This window comes from Diadema setosum, chromosome 20 (genome assembly GCF_964275005.1).
Source record: "Diadema setosum chromosome 20, eeDiaSeto1, whole genome shotgun sequence".
NCBI lineage: Eukaryota > Metazoa > Echinodermata > Echinoidea > Diadematoida > Diadematidae > Diadema > Diadema setosum.
The window spans coordinates 34250196-34271794 of record NC_092704.1 but is presented as its reverse complement, the minus strand read 5'-3'; the positions used below and the strand labels follow the sequence as shown (position 1 = coordinate 34271794).

Here is a 21599-nt window from a genome sequence, read left to right as displayed (position 1 = left end):
CTCGTTTTTGCATGAGTTTATCGTTGCATCGCAGCTCCGGATAATCACATCGGTCCTGACGTCAAGGTTGAACTCAATTATTTCATCCCTTCATCAATGCACACATTGGAGGCGTACGTGCGTCTAATGTCCGCGCGTCGTATATGTGCCAGGATGATAGACGATCGTATGAATTACATGCATAGTGCGTCTCAACACCCGCGAACCTAATGAATTACCTCTGTTCGCCGGTGTTAGGGAGGGTCGCTACTCACGGAATTTAGGACATATTTTGTCGATTTATCTCACAATTATTCAATATCAAACCGAGTGGTTTTATGGAATATCGCATTTAACCATCAATGGTTTGTTTGGGTATTGTTTTGGCAGTATTTGGAGAGTAATACTGCTGATTTTCATACCCTTTCAATTATTATTCGAGGTACAGTGGTGCACGTCGCTCCTTACACTACAGGCTTTGTACGTCCGTTCACACCGGTAGCGCACCGCCCGCCCGACCGACGTTGCATCTCATTATACATTACTGACTGGTGCAACGCATGCAAACAGTTGGAAAATGAAGTGATCGGTCAGTACATTATCAACGATTTCGTGGCCTCTCAGACAGTATTATCCAACTGAGACAAATTTCATCGGAAAGGGAACAGATAATTCCAGACCAAGAGGATGGCAGACCCTGCGGAGTGCAATATCAAAGTGGTGTGCCGTGTGCGGCCCATGAATGCGAATGAACAGAACACTTCTCATGTCTGTGTCAAAATTCAGAGCGAGGAACAAGTTGTCGTCGGGGTAGGTATTCCACAAATGTGCAACTAAAATTATCCATTCCTGAGTGACCCACATCTATTTGTGTGCATGCCTTGTTTGATAATCTAATGAGGGAATTGTCAGATTGTGTATTTTTCAGCCCAAGAAACTTTTTATTTTATTATTATTTTTTTTTTAATGAGGCGGAGTAGGCCTACAGCAGTTGTAGGTCCTATTCCTGTGTGCTTGGATTGGTGTTGTTGACAGTTGTTCATTGCATTTTGACCATTGTTTAGAAAAGTGTTGGTGTTTGTCATGTGACACAGGCTCAAAAATTTGGCAATTTTGCACTTTACAGCCCTATATTATCGCTACCTCATTCCCCGTATGCCAAGCAGGATATCCCATGAACCACCGCTGAGCAGCCGGCGAGGTTCTCTTGCTGTATGAAACGCCGTTTGACAAGTGATATTCACTGATAAGGTCACTAAATGCCCGCTTCACTCACTACGCTTCTATGTAGATGCGCTGCGTAGCTGACGCTGTGCGATCGCAATATCGCATGCCTTTGCTCTCCGCTGCAGGATTATCGAGCTTTACATTTGTGTACATCGTAGAAAATTGCCATGATCAGGCACAAAATGTGAGAAAGTTGGCAGTAAGTCTGTGATACAATAGCTTCCATATCTGAACATCCTGGCTAGCAGTTATGTGAATATTCCTCTGTCATCCATCCTGACAAATACTCCGTCACAAATCGCGCAAACTACCCATGCAGGCGAGGCTTGTGTGTGTGATACACAGCCCTGTTGCTGTACACAAGTGCGTACTCCGCACAGCGTCTGGTCGGGCTGATCGGGTGAGTAAATCGGCAACTGGACACAACAAACTTACTAATCGGGATAAAATTTTGGATTTTTTAAAAAAATTATTTCACAGAATAATTTCACCAAGGTACTTGACATACATAAATGTCCCCTGCAATAGGTTAAATGTTAATCCCCTGCTTGAGATAATAATTCAGTGCCCATTCATTTAAAATCATGAATGAAGGACGAAAGTTTACCACTGGTTGCGTTCCGTTGTGTGCCAATGCACAGCACCCTGTTTGTCTCTTCTCAATCACGCAGCGCAGGGAAGGGCATTAGAGCAACCATGTGGCGTACCGTAAGTGCTTTCACAACGCACACTCACGTTGAGGAATATATGTAGTTCACACACTGCATCCCAGTGCAAAATCTCACACGCATGGACACAGCACAGTACCGGAACACATGCTGTTGAACCCGCGGTGCCTGATAGGTACTCATATTCGCACGTCCTGCTCGATTTGGATAAAATCTCGCACTGGTGATATAGGGCCGTAAAGTGCACAATTGCCAAAAATTTTGCCTGACTGGGCAAGAGCTCTTTTGGGACAGCCATCGGCGCTAGTGTACTTTCGCACTAGCACCGTCACGACTTGCAAAATGTGCATAAGCTAACAAAGATAGGTTTCTAGTGTAGAGTGACCATATAAATTGTGGTGGCTGTCCAAAATTTACCTTTCCCATGGCTGTACTGTAAAGCAAGTCGCCCATAATTTGACCACAACACCATCCAAAATTTGACTGCTGACTAGTACATGTAAGAACTATGCTTTTGGCAGCGCATGGTCAAATTTTGGCACGGGATGTCGAACCTTGGTGCAGGTTTTGTTAAAACCAAAAATTTTTGTGAATTTTGCAAGGAGCCAAGATTGGCAAAATTAAAATACACCCAAAAGTTTTTGTCCACACTATGTATTGAATGCCTGTGGCACTTTACGACAATTTCATATCGCAAAAAAGGCTTTTGGCTCCAATTAACAAAAATTCCATTCTGCAAAAATGTCTGCTTTTATGGTATTGATATCCATGTGCTGATTCTTTTTCTTTTATTTTACAACTTGTTTAATGCACATGTTCATTTTTTCTCTTTACCCATTTCATTTGTTTTGATATACAGTGTAAATACATATTTTTAAATGCTTATGATGGAAAGAAAGAGCAGTTTCATACCATGTTAAAGTTGACTCTAGTGTACAGTTGGAATTTAGAATTTATTTTAATAAAAGCAAATCAGAATGTTATAGATTCACCACAGTGAGACCCAGAAGAAAGTTGTCTAATTCAAATGATTTTGGGAAGACTTTATGCCCCCCCCCCCATATCATGACTTGCCAATGTGTGTGGAACTGTGAGTGTGAGTGCCTTCATCTGTGCAGAAGCTAACAAGGGTAAGGTGGTATAGTAGATTGGTACATGGAAAAGTTAGCTGGGGGGGGGGGGGGGGGTAGACATACAATGTACGGAAGTTTTTTCCATTTTTGACATATTAAAGGGATGGTACAGTATTGGTGGAGCTGAGGATTTGGCTTTTTACTTTTTGTGAGATACCAAGAAACCACTTTGAAATGGTACAGAGCATGCCATTCTAAGAGGAATGCAAAGTTTATTTGATGAAAATCGGTTTTGGAATGGCTGAGACATCCAAAAACAAAGTAAAACAAAGCGATCGTAATAAAATGTGGGTCCCACATTTTATTAGTAATGCTCTGTTTTGGGTATCTCAGCCATTTCAAAAGCAATTTTCATCAAACAAACGTTGGATTCCTCTTTGAATTAAAGGCATAATTTACCATTTGCAGATGAAACAAAAACCCAACATTAGTGCTTTAAAATAGATCTAAAATGTGAGTTAGGGATAGAAACAACCACTGTAAAAATTTGAATCCGTATAATCGATGTTAAGTATTGTTAAGTACACAAAATGTGAACAATAGTTATAATAAGAATGCTTCCAGACTAAACCGTATACAGTTATGGTTTATTGAGAAGCATGCTGATATCTCCCCATATTTTAGGCTTTATTGCAAAAATTTTATATGGTAGGATGTTTTGTGATACAACAGACCTACACATATGCATCAAATGTGATATCTTGAACATTTCTGAAATCACTGCTCCCAAAGGTAAACTGGACCTTTAAGTATGCTCTTTCATATTTCATTAGAGGTTTCTCATTATCTCACCCAAAAAATGTTATAAATGTGAAGTTAGGTCTCAACCAAAACTATACGAGCCCTTTAACAGTGATCAATACAATGTCATGCATGCAAATTTGCTGAGATAATGTACAATGCATTGTCCTTCCCATGTCTCTCAGTGACCCATACAATGTACATGTAGATTATCACTTCATAAACACAACAAAATTTTACTTGTTGACATGATATGTAGGGGCTAAAAAAAGCAACGTGGGGTCGGGGTGACACCAACCTCCACACAAACAAACAATCAGAAAACAAAACAAAACACACACACAAGAAAACTCATGATTTTATAAGGGTCCTGCCAGAAATTTTGCCCAATATTGGACTGGGAATGTTTACTGTTGATCCAACCAACCACAAGTACCCCCCCCCCCCAAAAAAAAAAAAGAAGAAGCATTTTTCAGCTTGTGTGGTATGATGAAAAACTTGGATCCTTTGCATAATACTACAGTTGTATCTAGTATTATGCAAAGGATCTAGAGTTTAAACTGTATACTGTGGAGGAATAGCCTAGTCAGTGATTTGTTGTTGTTGTGGGGGAAGGGGGTACAGTATATAGTATGTGCTGTATTTTAAACCAAAAATATCAATTTTTGAATACAGATATTTTGGCATATTGTAACAGGAAAAGAGTTTAAAGTTGATGTCACCATCTCCTCAGGTGATGCATGGTGCGCATGTTTGGTACATGTACATCTTTTGTCAGTCAGATTTTACTCCATTATTCAGAGTCAACTTGAACACCATGTAGAGTTGCACTATTATTATTATTATTATCTTTGTTATTATTATTATTATTATTATTATTATTATTATTATTATTATTATTATTATTATTATCATTATTATCATTCATAAATATATATATATATATATATATATATATTTTTTTTTTTTTTGTAGTTAGCAGACTGGAAAATTATCCCAAGAAGATTCATTTACGGTCTTGTTCCACTGGGGTTTGATCCATATTTTCAATGATCTATGTGTAAACTTTTAAGTCGAAGGTTTTCAATGTCACGAGACATAAATCTTGTATAGTTTTTATATCACAGACACTGTACCTGTGGGAACGTAATCATTTCAAGGTCATGCAGCAGGGGGGGGGGGGGATATAAATTGTCAGAACCTACAGTCATGCGCACAACAATATTTACTTTATCCTGTACGCATGCAGAAGAAATGGTGATTTTTGCTTTTAAATACAGTGTACCTTGTACAAAACGACAACACATTGTAGTATCAGATGCCTTGGACACCAAAAATAATTTTCCATAATATGAATAGGTTGGTGCCAGTGTTCATGCCGGGCAATATCAGTGGAGCCCAGGTACAAATTTGTACGAAACCAATTAGTGTGCCATGTTGTGCCTGCTCATCTTGTTAGATGGCAAGGCATTTACACAAGTGTGGCATCCATCTCACTGATCTTTGAACGTGCGAACTTAGACACAGTTGTTGATCCAACTTGGCACTTAATGTGTAGAGTCTATCTGTCAGGGTTTGCTACTAGTGATTGAAATGCATTAATTCATATAACATGTCATGCTGCATTACTGTGTGAAAGATAAGTGCTGTGGAAGATAGTGTGGTACACAAAGATTGCATGCCTTTTAGTTTTATTATATTCTGAACACGAAATTATACGAATTGTATCCCAGCGGAGGAAAGTATGCAAATTGGTAGTTTATAATTTATTACAACCATTGTAGACGTGTAATACATTATTTGTGTACTTTGATCAGCTGAAGAGCACAATACTTCATTACATGTAATGTTGTATTCAGTTTAGTTTTCTATTTCATGTTATCCTGGTCTGATTGTGTCTGTGTTGTATCATGTACCGTACTTGTCACATACAGTGTATATTTTTTGAATATCCAGATCAAATTTTGACAAGGCATGATATTTCTACACAAAGTTTTACATGTATATTGTGTACTGCAATGTAGAGAATGTACATGATGACACTGCCCAACAGTGCATACACTGTAGTAAAATTTCTGAAGACTGACTGCATGTAAATTTCTGTGCACCTGTAGCTACATGTATGGAAGAATATTCATGGCAGTAATAATTCTAATTATAGCTTGTTTGAAATTATATACAGTGCATTTCAGACATGTCAAGAAATTCAGTGCATTTTACAGACTATTATTATGAAGTCCCTAAAGATACATGTACAGTGTACAATGTACAATTGTATCACTATACAACAGCATATTGGATAATAAATACAAATGTATACTGTACGAGCTGAAATTTTCGCGGTGGTTTTATTTTCGTGAATTTCGCGAATCGCCTTTGAACCGCGAAAATAACAACGTGCGAACAGATAAGCCCAGTTAGACCTCGCAACCGCGAAATTGACAACACGTGAAAATGTTCTCCTAGTAGCAATTCGCGAAAATATCTGTACGCGAAAATTTCAGCTCGTACAGTACTTGAAATTTGGCCTCTGTCTGAAATCAGAGCACTTGCAAGCTGTTTGTAACTCTCACAATTTGTCCATAAGTAGGGATTTGTTTTGTGTTTTGTTTTGTTTGCTTGCTTTTTTTTTTAACCAAGTTTTAAAATTGAGTTCAGTTATTTGGCCTATATGATACAACCTTATGGCAAGAATTCCATTATGTTTATGAATTGATTTTGTTTTTCCTCATGGTCATATTACCGAGACTGTAAGGTGTGAAAGGATTTTTTGTTTTGTTTTTGTTTCGGCCCGTCATCACACACGTTTACTCTAAAACCATGATGGAGCTACAGTGCATGATAAAACCTGTGAAAACTGCTCTGCTAACTCTGCACACAGAAGTGCCACAGACCTACTGTACAATGAACTTGTATACATAAACAGCCCTTCACTGTTACTTCCTCTTTTTCTTTTCTTTTTTCGTCCACATGTATTATATTTACATGTGTAACTACAATATACATTGTACATGAAAATAAGATAATAGTTCTTCAAGCAAAGGATGCATTGTGGGGATCTTCTCAAGGAAGTGTGAGGGTTTTTGTTTTACTGTGCATATGATGCTTTGAGCAAAATACATTATTGTGGATATAGGGATATACAGACTGTACACAATTGTTGTACAGTGTAGGTTACAGTACAACTGTACATGATCTGCAAAAATCACATCTGAGTGGTGATTTGCGATATGGTACAGAACCACTCTACAAAAGGATGAATTGGAAAATACAAATTGTAAATACATTGTACTGTAAAGTGAGAAATGTTCTTGTGTATTTGAGATATGTTCTCGAGTACTAGTAGTACAGTAAAGCAAGATATTTTCATGGCATGAAATTATGGCGATTCGGAGCCGATCGCCTTTTTTTGCGGCATGAAATTTTCCTGAATTGTCAAGTGCTGGCATTCAGTGCATGTAATGTAGACAAGAACTTTTACTTGCTCTCACGAAATTGAAATGCACATGAACATTTCTTATCTTACAGCATCCAATACATTGGATTTGGAATGTGCTACTGTATGTGGTCAACACTATCCAGTTGCAGTAGGATTCTCTATTCAATACTTTTGATAGCTTTTTGTTTAAATGCAGATGTGTGTGTGTGTGTGTGTGTGTGGGTGGTGGGGGGGGGGGGCAGTGCTTGGCAACGGTAAGTTTACAAATTTTGTCCAATTGTAAGTATGGTCAGAGTGACAGGCACAGTACAGCAGGCCCGTGGCAAAGCAGGCAAATAACTCCTTGTATTAGAGTCAGAAAGCAGAGCAGAAGAGAAGGATGGATCAACTGGGTAGATCCACTCCCCCATCAGGCCTCATTGCCATTCAATAGTGATTCTACTGTTTAATACAGAATTCTGAAGTACATTGTTGTACATCACATGGTTCACTGGCCGATACCAGGACAGTGCAAAAGATACAATATACTGTAGATAAAACTACTGTTGAAATGTCTACAGTGTATGTTTGTTGTTGTAATTTGAGGTAAGGCTCTGTTGTGGATTTTTTTATTTATTTATCTATTTTATTTTATTTTATCCTTATATCATTAATTTTTTTTTTTTTTTTTTTGGGGGGGGGGGCAAAGACTTGATTTCAATACACAAGAGGTCTGCTTTACAGGATTGTGGATACCTTATTGGTTGGAAGCATTTTTAGCTCACCTGAGCCAAAGGCTCAAGTGAGCTATTGCGATCGCCCTTCGTCCGGCGTGCGGCGTGCGTCGTGCGTCGTCCGTCATCCGTCGTGCGTCGTGCGTAAACTTTTTACATTTTCATCTTCTTCTTGAAATCCCCAGGACCGATTTTCATCAAACTTGGCAGGTAGCATCCCTAGGGGGTTAGGAACTCAATTTGTTAAAATGGGCACCATGCCCCACCCAGGGGGCCCCCAGGGGGCAAAACCCCCCAAAATTAAGGAATCTTTAAAAATGTTCTTCTCTAGAACCAGAAGTGATGGAGCTAAGTTAATACTATGAGTTAGTACATTGATGACTGTAGTTTCAAGTTTGTTCATGGCAGAATCAGGGGTGCCCCCTTGGGACCCAGGGGAGGGGGGTGAGGAGGGGTATTAATGGGGCCTAAATTGTACATTTTTATCTTCTTCGTTAGAACCCCATGACCCATTTTCACCAAACTTGGCAGGTAGCATCCCTAAGGGGTTAGGATCCCAATTTGTTAAAATGGGCACCATGCCCCACCCAGGGGGCCCCCAGGGGGGCCCAAACCCCCAAAATGAAGGAATCTTTAAAAATCTTCTCTAGAATCAGAAGTTATAGAGCTAAGATAATACTATGAGTGAGTACATTAATGACTGTAGTTTTGAGTTTGTTCATAGGAGATCCAGGGGTGCCCCTCTTGGGGGCAGGGGTGGGGGGGGGGGGGGGTTGGGAAGGTCCAAATGGGGGCCAGAATTGTACATTTTCATCTTCTTCCTGAAAACCTCATGATGGATTTTCGTCAAACTTGGCAGGTAGCATCCCTAGGAGGCCAATAATTAAGGAATCTTAAAAAAATTTGTGCCCTTATTGTACATTTTCATCTTCTACTTGAGAATGCCTGGTCAAATTTTGGTAGAGCTGTGAATAATTTAGATTAGTGACTGCGTGAAAGGTGAACTTGGGATACTCAGGTGAGCGCTAGACCCGCGGGTCTCTTGTTGTTTTTAAAATGAGCAAATTGTAAAGAGGTATTCAACCCAAGGAGATGATGGCAGTTGTACTATCAAAGCAGTACAGTGGATTAGTCAAAATACAAAACAAATTCATGCTAGTGCCATGAAAGTTAGCACCTAAGGGCCAAAATTCACAAAGTTTCTATGAAATTAGTTAACTTGGTCATGATAATTCAAATTTGGATGGCATCATTTGTAACACTATGAAAATGTACAATGTAATTTGAGTGAAATTGATGGCAGCAACAATATCAACTGTTGATGTACGTATGTACATGTACAGTGTACAAATAGTCATTCTATTATGCCTCCGCAACGAAGTGGCCGGAGACATTATTTATTCATATTTTTTGCCCAATGTACATGTGTACACTTGTACTGAGATTACTTGGTATCATGTACCACATTTTGTATACTTTCATAAGTTAAAAAACAGCAATTTTGATACAAGACTGATACTTCTCATTTGTGAAAATATCATCAAAGGTCCTATTTTATTTTTTTTTTGTGTGTGTGTAAATTAAGAAATGTCCTTACAGCTGTCAAGAAATTGCATAATATTTTAAAGTTATTTTGAGAATCTTATGCTGATCAATTCTGAAATTGTAGAGAGAGGGTTGATTTTCATGTTGCTAATGTTTGTGGCCTATGTTGGGCTAATGGACCTCCAGCGCTACACTGTTAACTGCAAATGATATGTGCTTGGTTCTCTGGCTGCTGGGGCTTAATGCGGCTCCGACTGTGTGCTCATAAATTATTCTGTGAGTGACGTGCGTTATGTGAGGAGACCGGAGGGTTTCCTATCACGAATAAGATTGTAGCTCCCCCGCCTGCAATGGATGGGTCTTGACGCCGTATAATGTACTGTATTGCCTAATGCATAGCAAATGATATACTCCAGAGAGTCGCTTATTGCTGAACGTGTGTCATGCAAATGAGTCATAATTGTGATGTTTCAATTACTGCTTTGTTTCCATGGTTACAAGTGATATAAAATAATACATTTTTATCCTAAATTCCAAAAATGTAGTACTCTAGCAATGGTTTACTTACTACAAACTGTTCAACAATTTTTGCAATGTACAGTGTACAATGTGATTTTGTGCAATAAACGACCTGTGTTTAATGATTCTTATCTAATGTGAAAATCCTGCATAGCTTTCCTGGTGAGTGAATTGTAGATTGTGGAATTGATGCAATTTTATATTCTTACTCAAGTGACCTTTCCACTCCTGCTGTAATGTGAGCCTTTATATTTGTGATAGTACAGCATTGTATGGAGTCTTGTGAATATTGTATGGTATGGGATAAATTGTGATAGAAGTGGAACACTGCTCAATAAATCAATGCCTTTTATTACCCTAAGTTTTGTTTGTACGTTTGTAGTTTCAGTGGGTACTGAAGATCCCAGAACTAAATTTCACTGGCAACAGTTACAAAGATTTTGTAAGAGTTCAAGTCTGATGATGTCCTGTGTTAAAGGACTACTGTAAGTCCATTAATGACTCCAGTGTGTTGTAAAACCATTTTAAGTGACACCTTCATGCCAAGGTTTATCATTGAAGTTTGACTATAATTGATGCTGGTACATCAAAGGTGGCGTTCACATGACTTGTCAGTGATGGTGTTATGAAGGACATTTCATTTTTTATAATTTACATGACAGTAATGCTCACACTGCTTGTATCATTGACAGAAGACTTGAGTATGTTGTACACAATGTCATGTACACTTGTTTGCCTCACTGGAATATTTGCTTACAGCTAGTACAATAGCTTCAGCTACTATACTCAGTAATTTGGTGCATCAGAATACAGTATACACTGTAAATGTATGCCGACTGATCACAACATAGCCTGTTTTGTGTAATTGTTAGGTCTGTACAGATGCTTGTGGTCATAATACAGATATTGTATATGATTTGCACATGTGATCTGTATGTAATACTTAATTACATGGGTACATACAGTACATAATTTGTATACAGATTCTGAAAGACACAGGGGGGGGGGGAGGGTGGGGTGGAGAAGAATGCTCTCATCCAAATCAGAAGCTCAACTTCTTCGTATTTAAGTTTTTTACTGTGCTATTCTCTGATTGCATAAATTAGGCAGATATTATTAGTGGTTTTCTAGTTACTCTGAAGTGTTTTGTATACTGTTCTTCAGTTGACAGATTACAGCTGTACCTACATTGAAGGTGCAACAATAGAATCTTAATAACATATTGCACACATTTTGTTGACATTTATAGCGTCAAGTACCTGTAGATCATTCCAAAAATCAAAATAGTAGTAACATGAAGAAATCATTCACTTTTTTCTTCATCTGATGCCCATATCAGGTTTAAATGCAGTGATCATTTCTAATACAATGTATTCTGAGGTATAGCAGAGATTTACTGCTTTCCACCCTTCAGACGGGTGAGCTGTAAAGCGGGTTGATGATGACTAAGGTGTTAGATAATAATGTCAAACTGCAATGTAAACGTTGCTGCACCTGTTTTGATACTGGCATTATATTTTGATACTTCAAGATGTCTGCCAAGAGTCCAGTCGTGTGGCCCGTGAAAGGGAGGCCCACATCTTGCCGGGAGACGTGAGGAAAATGCAAATGAGAGCAGAGATGGAGCTAAGGGGGAGAGGGAGAGGGAGAGACCCACTTAATGGGCTTTGGCTGATCTACTTTGCAGTAAATGTTTAGTATTGAAGGGAAGCAGCTCCTGATCCACTTTTGGGATGTGTCTAGGAAATTATATAAAAGTGCAATGAAGTTTGCTTGCCAACTATAAAAGTACACTGTTTGATGTGAATGCCTCTGTCACTTGAAAAGTACATATTGTGCACAAATGTGGGATGTCGTTGAACTGATGTTTCATGCATGTTGTCAATATGTGTGTGAGAGGATTATTGTCACACATGTACATACATGTACATGAACCAGTTTACATCAGAACATCATAACACATTAACTATAAAGATAAGGAAATACTGTGAAATATACTTGAAATCATCAATTGTTAATGCATTCTGTACTACATGTAGGTACTTTCAAAAGGGAAAGAGGGAGGGGCAGAGATGTAGCAATAATTTGTTTAAAATGTACTAGATTTAGGGAGGGGCAGAAAGAGGGAGAAACTGGAGGGAGCAGAGAGTTTATTATGCAGCTTTAGTGTGTTTAGAATGTAGATTTCTTTAAACTTGTTCATACAATGTATGGTTCCATAGATCTAAGAGGATTATATTCCATTGTCCTATATGAGAACAATCGATGTTGATCACACATTGCATGTAATTTATGAAATGCAAGGAACGTAAGGACTCACGTTCTGTATGACACTACATGTGCAGTATTAACACAGTTTTTTTTTTTTTTTTACAATGCTTCATTTGTTGAATGAAGTACTACAAATGTATGTAAATTATGTTGATGATTTCCTGAGCTTGTAAACAGTTATGACCATGTTCAATGCTGTTAGTGTTCATCAGCAGACAGGAGCATTGCCTAAAGATTGCATTCACCAATTTGATGCTTTTAAGCACCGGCCTCGAGATCCTGCCCTACTGGTTTGCGTGTATCAAAGCTACCGTTGTAAGATGTGAGTGGGATAGACGATGGATAGAATGCTGTAGAGAGAGTCATACAGTGGGCATGAATTCTGCTGCTGCCACTCACTGTATATTGCATGTTCCCTCCCTGCAGGGCTGCTGAGTGAACCTCAAATGTTAAAGGTCGCAGCGGGAGGACGGTGGTTGAAGATGACGCTGAGGAGAGTGGTCGAAGATGCGGAGAATCAGGAAAATCCACATAAGATATGAGAGGAGATGGGGAGGGGGATGTGAAAAATAAGAGTGATGAACATTTTTAGTTTTATTTCAGGATGAAATAGGAGTGGTTGATGGAATTTGTGTAATATTCATGGTAGTTGATGACCTACATGTATTTCTAGTTCTCTCTAAATATAAACATCACAAGTGTATGATGTGAAGTGAGATATATTGTACATTGTATGTGTTTTTCAGTCAAACCCAAATAGCTGTTGTACTGCTCTTCATTTGAATACCATACCTAAAGTGCAGATCTATTTCCAGCATTGTTGAAAATACAAATTTGTAGCACACTAAAATCATGTTGATTAGAATGTTTGCAAGATGTCGCGTGGACCTACATGTGTATGACGTGATAGCGAAGGATAAATGTTCCCCCCTCCCACCAGACCTTATGGAGGAGTTGACAGTGGAAAACAAGATGACGTCACACCTGCTCATCGGTTACCATGAGAGTGCAGTTTGTTTTCTGTACGCTGCTTCACTGGAGATGTAGTGTGATGAGTCAGAATTGACCTCCAAGCATCATATTTGCATAATCACAGTGTGTAACTCTCACTATTAAAAGCGCTCCCCAAATATTAGGTTCTGTAGGATTCTGTGTTCACATAATTACATTATGTATGATGATGATAATGTACACACTGTATCTCATAGCCTAATAAACTTGGGTTCTGCATGAAAAGGGGAGGAGCATGGGTGTTTCCTTGTGCATTTCATATAGGTGTGATTTCCTAATGATATTTCAGGGACAATTTCAGTGAACAACCAAAATTTGCAATGATTGTTACACTGTGAATCACATTTTATTCTCTTGCCCCAAGATTGTGAGGTATTTAGAAAGGTATAATGAAATGTACTCTCGTTTACATGGTATATTATACCTAGTAGTGTGGTAATTTTATGATATGATGATATACAATGATATCGTCCTTTGGAGGTTTTGTATCTTTTTTTTTCTCTCTTTTTATTTTTTTATGCAACCATAAAACAAAACTCACAATATAAACAATGTACAAATGTCCAGCCTATAGCATTAAAAAGGGTTCAGTAAACAAGTCACATTAAACTATCTGCCATAATGGAATAACACAAGAAGATGGATGTCTATGAGATATATGAAAATAGAGGATCAACCATTACAAAAGCATGGACCACTTCCTTAAATGACATTGTAATTTACCTTTCTTATGTGCTATAGCATATTCAGTTTTCTGTTTATACTTTACTAAAGCCATAAATGCATCAAAATTCAAAGTTGAACCTTGAAATCTACATCTATATAAAACTTACATGTAAGACAAAGAAATAAAAAATTTATACATGTACAAAATTCTACGTCATTATTTACACCAAACATCATATTAAAAGGCAAAAAGGTATGTACCTTTTTGGTCTTTTCCTCTATGAAATCAAATAATTTTTTCCATAAAGGTAGTGTTTTAGGACAGTGTAAAAATAGATGAAAAGCAGTTTCCTGTTCTTGACTACAAAACATACAGTTTGGGTGTTCTATTTTTTAAATCTTAAATAAGAATGCATTTAAACCAATAACATCATGAAAAACCTTAAAATAAAAGGAACGAGTTGTGTTTCAACAGTACATTTATAGTTATTCATATGAATAACATCCCCCTGAACTGTTTCATCATTAATGGAGAAGAGGTCTTTCCACTTACATCTTTATGTACCTATTCTTTTCTCACATGAGGAGTCACAATGTACATTTCTTATTACCGGATACATGTAAGCATGTTTAGAAATTTTCTTTTTTTTTCACCAGCTCTGACACTATGTTATCAAACATATCTTCATCGGTGTCCAAGGAAGAATCAAACCATGAAAGATAAATACCATTCATTAAAGAGTTATATTTTCTCCTATCCTTAATTGCAATATCAAATTCCAGAACTAGCTTTTCAAAGGTTTTAACACGACCCCCTATATGCAAATCATTAATAAAATTAATTCCTTTCTCAAACCAGTCAGGGTAATAGAAAAAAGGTCTATGTTTCAAACTAACTTTCTTATTCCACCGTATATAGTCCTGTAAATGAAAATTTGAAAGGCCAAGGTCTTTCAAAATACCTTCTCTATAAATGTACCATACTTTTAAGGTTTCAACTAATTGAGAATTCTTAAGCTTGTTCAAAACACAACCTGGGGCGTTTGCTCTCCACAAGACTAAGCTTTGTTCATGAAAATTCAATAGCATTATCTGTTCAATATCCTTCCATGTATTTGAATAATAAGGATCTAAGAATTTTGCAACCCATGTCATCTTCTGAGCCTGTGCATAAACCAAAGGATCAATCATACGCAAACCGCCTGAATCATAATCATTACATATTAACTCTCTTTTCACTCTATCTCTACCCCCTTTCCAGGAGGTTTTGTATCTTGATGGTCAAGTGCCTGGACAGAGATTTAACCCTTTCTGTGCCGGTGTGTTTGGACAGTGTATGTGTAACACTGTACAGTTTCTGTGCCAATCAGTAATCAAAGCCACAAAGAGATATTTAGATTTAAAAGCAGCTTGGTATTCCTGCCAGGTGTCATGACAATTTGCATATATGTACATGGAGTTTTCAGGGTGCGTGCAGTACTGTCTTTACTTCGGTGAGATATCATGACATTGACATTGTTTTCAAGCACTGTTCATTCCAGTCATGCTTGTGAGTTGCTTGTCGTGTTGTGTATTTGAAATGCTTAAATCCTGACCAGAATTTGTTTTCCTCCCCACTCTAATTTGCAGGGAAAACTCTTCATATTTGACCGAGTCTTCAAGCCCAACACAACCCAGGAGGAGGTGTACAATAAAGCAGCAAAACAGATTGTAAAAGGTAAATTTCACTGTTTCATGGAAAAGAAAAAAAAAATGATTTTCTGTGACTAACCCTGTACTTTTGTATGATGTGTGTATATTTTCCTCTTTTTTTTTCAAGGTTACATGTCACATAGATATCTGCTAGTTTTTGTGGCATTTTGTACTGTTGTCTGTGTGTGTGTTTTTTTTTTGTGGAAAAATATTTTTTTTCTGGAAAATACTGTTCTTGCCCAAATTTTATTATAACACACCCTGTGTCTCTTGTAGGAACTGATGTTTTTCCATTAAGAAATATACCTTTTCAGCTCTCCAATACTGCATTGTTGTTTACGAGGTTGGCATCCCTGAGGTTAGGATAATTTAGCTTTACAAAATGTCTGTCTGTCTGTCTGTCTGTCTGTTAAAGGCTTGGAAGCATTTTAATCCCACAAATTAGCAGGGTTGAGGATTGTGGTATGGAGGTATTCAGCGTATACAGTCAACATGGCAGTGCCTGTATGAGGTGGAAAATGGATCTACATGTATTGAGCGTAAATCTAAGCAGGGGGGTGTTTCATCGTTTGTCAGCGCTGACAAGTTGTCAGTGCTGACAATTTCAGCAAAACCCTTGGTTTTGGCTGAGATGCTCTGGTCGCTGACTGTTACTATGGTGATTGTCGGCGATGACAACTTTTTGCGCTGGCAAACGTTGATGAAACACCCCCCAGGAGTTATCCCACTGGTCAAAGTTTGTATTCAATGTGCAGGAAAATGCAAGCAAATTTTAAATACATTATTTACCACTTAATTTGTTCGAAGGAATATACACAAAGTTGTGTGCCATTAGTGACACATACAGTGTACTGGTCCTGGTTATCAGGGTTTGAAGCCTGCCTGTAGTGTAACTTGTCAAATTAATTTACACAGATTCAAGGTACGTCAGGCCCAATGACGAAGATATTTATGATATGTTTTATGTTAGACCCTATTTTTACACGTCTTTCACAATCTTGTGATGAAATATGTTCGTCCACCATGGCAAATCAACCCTCACTGATACAATATATCATGTGCAGTTTCGAAGGGTCTATTCAATTAGACTACAGTGGCAGGGCATACAAATTAGATTATGATTGGTTTTAGTTGCATAAATACCTATCGTTCTTGGTATCAAGGATCTTTATCATTGCTGCGCAGGAGGTATAGGGCAAATTACTTCAACCACAGCCCCACCACAAAAGGTGAAATTGCTTTCATGGAAACCCGCTTGAACAACCCGCTTGAGTGCTAGTGATTACCAGAATTTTAGTGGAAAAAGACATACTATGTGGGAGTTAAAATTGATAGCACTTGTGTTGGCAAAGTTGGGGCAAAGCACATGAAGTGTGGAATCCCAAATTGCAGAATTGATTATCAGTAGACCCTACAAAAATACTGATTCCAAATCAATGTTCTGTTATGCCATTTGAGCAAATTTTTGATAAATTTTCAGAAAAATGTGCTCATTCAAGAGTTGTATGTGAGAGGTATTTACTGTATACGGCGAATATTTTGCAAGGTTTTTATTTTCGCGAATTTCGCAAGTCAGGTGCTATTCGCGAAATTAAAGACACGCAAAAATATTGACTCTGATCTCGATGTGAATGTGACGTACGCGTGTACACTTCTCTGTTCAGTACGGGACTCCACGATCGTGAATTTACAATGTAACCACTCGCAAAATCGTCGGGAATTCCTGATTCACAAAATCGTTGGGAATTCCTGATTCGCGAAAATTTAGACTCGTGAAATATATGGCGTATACAGTTATAGAGTCTCTCAGTTCTCTAATTTAAGGTGATTGAGAGGAACAACCAGTAAATTGAATTTCCCAGTCATGCAATCAGTGCAGCATTCACAACTTATTACCTCCGCCAAGGTAGGAGGTTATGTTTTTTGAAAGAGAACAGTTTCAGAATTAGGAAAAGAGAATAGCAATATCTTTTTTCTGTCACCAATCATGGATTGATATCAGTTGTTTGAACAAACACTAGTGCAGCTTTTAGATTTAACTTCAGCTCAAACTTGTGAGGCAGACATGTAACAGAATGTTTTTGGATCTAGTGTGTGAAGTAACATACTGTAAATTCCCCTTTGAAAATCAGTCTCTCCATGCAGTAGGTCCTACCGGTATTAGTCAAGTGACATTGTTTACACTTGCTGTACGTTTAAAAGCTTGGAGACCTGCAAATGTTTCCATCTGGTTTTGCCCTCATGAGCAATTGGGCATGGCGGAACCTTGCCTTGCAAAATGGCCAATGTTGTTGACTGTAGCCCCGTCATGTGATTTTCACATCAGCAGTAGATTCCAGCTCCAGTTGCTTGCCATGAGGCATGCTCGTGCAAGACTATCCCAGTGTGCGGAGTAGATGAGAGCACTTGACTTTCATGCCTTCTGGCATCCATACCAACACACACAGTGTCCTCTACCATGAGGAGGATGGTGGCACTTCTCACACACACTTTCACACACACACACACACACACACACACACACACACACACACACACACACACACACACACACACACACAGAGTACCCATATTGTAAACACACGCACCCTTCACACACAAACCAACAAACATAATGTGCATGATCTGTATACTCACACACAGGGACACAAAATGCTGTACACCATGCACCTTGTGTGCTAGGGTCCCAAAGTTCTGACATGATGCTGCGGGAAGATGCAAGCACAAGGGATACAGTGTTGTCAGGAGTGTGTGTGTGTGTCGTGTGTGAATTCAGACCTTGTCTGTGGCATTCAATGCACACTACATGCTGGTATGTGGCTACCTTGAAATGCTCCTCTTATCTAGAAGAGCAAATATTGATGATTATGCATGATTTAACAATATTTTCATCAGCTTTTTGAGTATGTCTGTGAAGTCCAAATGGTAGATGACCGTGTACACGCATCTGTTCAGAATGGATTAGCTATGAGTTGAGACATCACATGAATGCTATTGTGGGAATCACAGTATAAAATGTGACACGCTGCACCTGCATCAAACCGAGCACAACATACCGGTAGTGATTTAGACATTGATGAAATAGTGATGTCTCTTTTCATGAGCAGTATCATACTTTATACCTCAGTATGTGTGTGTGTGTGTGTGTGCGCAACACTGCCATGCACACTGAATTGGAAGGCGTACTCTTATTAAAATCGCCAGAGGATGTATTCCGCTCACTATTAAGTGTTGATGAAATTAAAGTGTCTGTAATGCACATATTATAAATTGCTGGAGAACTAAAAGCCATCCTTTATTACATTTTTTAATACTGAACTAGATATCAAACAAATACGTTGCTCGTTTTCAGTGAAACTATTAAAAGAAGAACATGTTAATTCCTGTGCTGGTTGCATTTGAGATGAAGTTTAACACTGTCTGTGCTTTGTGGCAGCACTGTGATGTCATTTGTGAAGATTTGCTGCAAATTCTGCTTTATTCAGCCTTGGGCAAAGCATTATAATAGAATAAAGTTATGGTCATAAAATTTGATAATCTGTGTGCACACTTTCTGTGTGACTATACTAGTGTACATTTACCGGTATGCTGCAAAAACTGTGTGTGCGTATAAATGTATGTGTATGTGTATGTGTATGTGTATGTGTGCGACATTGATATACACCCATGGAGGCCATCCGTCAATAAAATTTGTATACTCAGCCATCTGTCAGCATTATATTCCGTTAAAGATTCTGCTCTGGTAGCCCATCATTTGTGGCCCTGTCTGTGCAGGAATATTTTTAACCTTCTATTTTTTTTTTCTCCCACACTCTGGTACAAACTTGCAATTGTAGTTGTTTTTTTTTTCCAAATTATCAATAGTCTACATTTTGTATTACGAGAGAAAAACTATTTGCTGAACTTAATTGTTTTTTGCTATTTGTAAATGTAGGCCTATATAGATTCTAGTTAATAAATGAATATTAGTAAACACATAAATCAATAAATATATATAGATGACCCTATGTGTATGGGCCTAATTAGTAGAATAATTATGCTTTTGAAAAAAAATGAAGAATGATTATCAAAAGTGTGTAAACACTATCTTTATGATCAAAATTTGTTGCAGTCTGGAGATTTGTTACCATCTTCAGAAATTTGTGGCATTTGAGATGCCACATGTTCATCATGAAGAAAAAAAAATTGTGCGGCAAAAAAGTTGATGTCACATATATCATGTTAGTTTCAATAATAGTTTTGCATGTTGTTGAATTGACAAATTGCAGGCAACTTGCAAAATTGAAAAGAAATAAAATCCTGGCAAAATATATGGCATATAAATACAGTATAAAGACAAATGGCCAAGCGACTTTGTATTTAGAGGGAAGTTTTCAGATGGCTTTAAAATGAGACATAAGCTCTACATGTAATGAAGCATTTAGTGAATATCAAACTTAATGTGACTCTTTGCCATGAAAACATGATAAAGCAAGCAGACATTCATCTTCTGATTTTTTTTTTCTTCAAATTTTCACATTTTCCTGACTCTGAACTTTCCAGTGATTTTGACTATTTATCACTGAAATAAAAAGAAAGATTACTCACAGTTTTGAGATAATTCCGGCAGGGGCATAATTGATCAAAAAGCTGTTCATCATTATCATAAAAAAAAAGCAAAAAAAAAAAAAAAAGCAGAAAGCATGCTGTATACTGACAAAATTGAAAAAGTTTCCAAATTCAAACATTCTTAGACTTTAAACTATGAACAGGATACATTTTTTTTTTTTAAGATATGAACAATAAAGCTTTTGATTTTCAGATTAATTTCAATTTTTTTTTTGTTTTTTTTTTTGTTTTTAAAGCCAAGTCATCTTTACTTTGCAGTTTTCTCAGCCGTTACCATGATCTGCTTCTTCGTCAGGATATTGGGATAACAGGTAGCAAAGAGGTAAACAGGAATAGCATTGGTGTTCTTTACCGGAAAGATATTATCCTGCTGCTGCTGTACCTGGAAATTTATATGATCCTGATGGTGCTGTACGATGTACCCATTTGATGGGAGGGCAGCATGATATATTCTTATTGCCTTGTTATTGCCAGTAGCCCTTTGCCTCATGCGCAGTTTCCTGCCTGAGTTCAGCATTGGCGAAATGACCCATGGACAGGACTTCCCCTCCTAGAGGCATGACCCCATTGTGAACACAGTTTTCAAGGTTGACCAGTGGTCACCACTGGACAACCTCTATTGTGTGTGTAAGGTCTTGACCCATATATCCTCCTTTACTCTGACTCAAGTGTCCTTATGTTCATTCTACTGTCATAATATACTTCAAAGACTTTCTATACTTGAAAGGCTTCCATGCATGAAGATGGAGAAAGAATATAATCCTCTGGATAGGCTAGTTGACATAGATTTGAAATGTCAAATGACAACACTTTCCATTGAAAACATAATTGTAATATTTGTATCAAAAGGGATATAAACAAAGTAAATGACCTGAATCAAAAGGTATAAACAAAGTCACTGAACTACTGTGATAAAATCATTTTATGCTGAAAAAATTGTAGATTGAAAGATATAGGATAGAAATACGAACAGCAGTGTCTTATAAACCCGTGGAAACAATATTTGTGTTACATTCCCACCTATTGAACAGCTTTTTGCAAAATGCTTGAAAAAGGAAAATAAAAAGATATTGCATTCCAATCTTTTCTTTTTCTTTACCTGAAGACATTATATGTTGTAGGGCCTATTTATTTTCAGCAACATAAGAGAAAATGTGCATTTGTAAAACATGTAATTTCTTGCATTGTGCAAACTCAGCATTACATCAATAGATGAATTTACTTAGGTGCACAGTCTAGTTTACCATGATTTCTGTGAAAATAAGAGAAGTTTGAGCCTCGGGTGTAGCCTTGTAGTTGGGGTCATTTCTGAAGTCAACATGGCAGTGTTTGGAAAGGGGCCACTCTCCCTTGCAAGCTACACAGGAAGCTAAGTCCTGTTCAAACA

General features: G+C 37.7%; 1 protein-coding gene across 1 annotated transcript in view; it reads left to right on the top strand.

Moving 5' to 3' along the window:
• Positions 1-258: 258 nt before the first annotated feature.
• The window catches only part of LOC140243631 (kinesin heavy chain), an 87873-nt gene continuing 66532 nt past the window's right edge, over positions 259-21599 (top strand). The window contains exons 1-2 of the mRNA XM_072323296.1: positions 259-789; positions 15542-15629. Coding sequence (XP_072179397.1) covers positions 667-789; positions 15542-15629 — 211 coding nt within the window. The 5' untranslated portion in view covers positions 259-666. The remainder of the gene's footprint in view (positions 790-15541; positions 15630-21599) is intronic.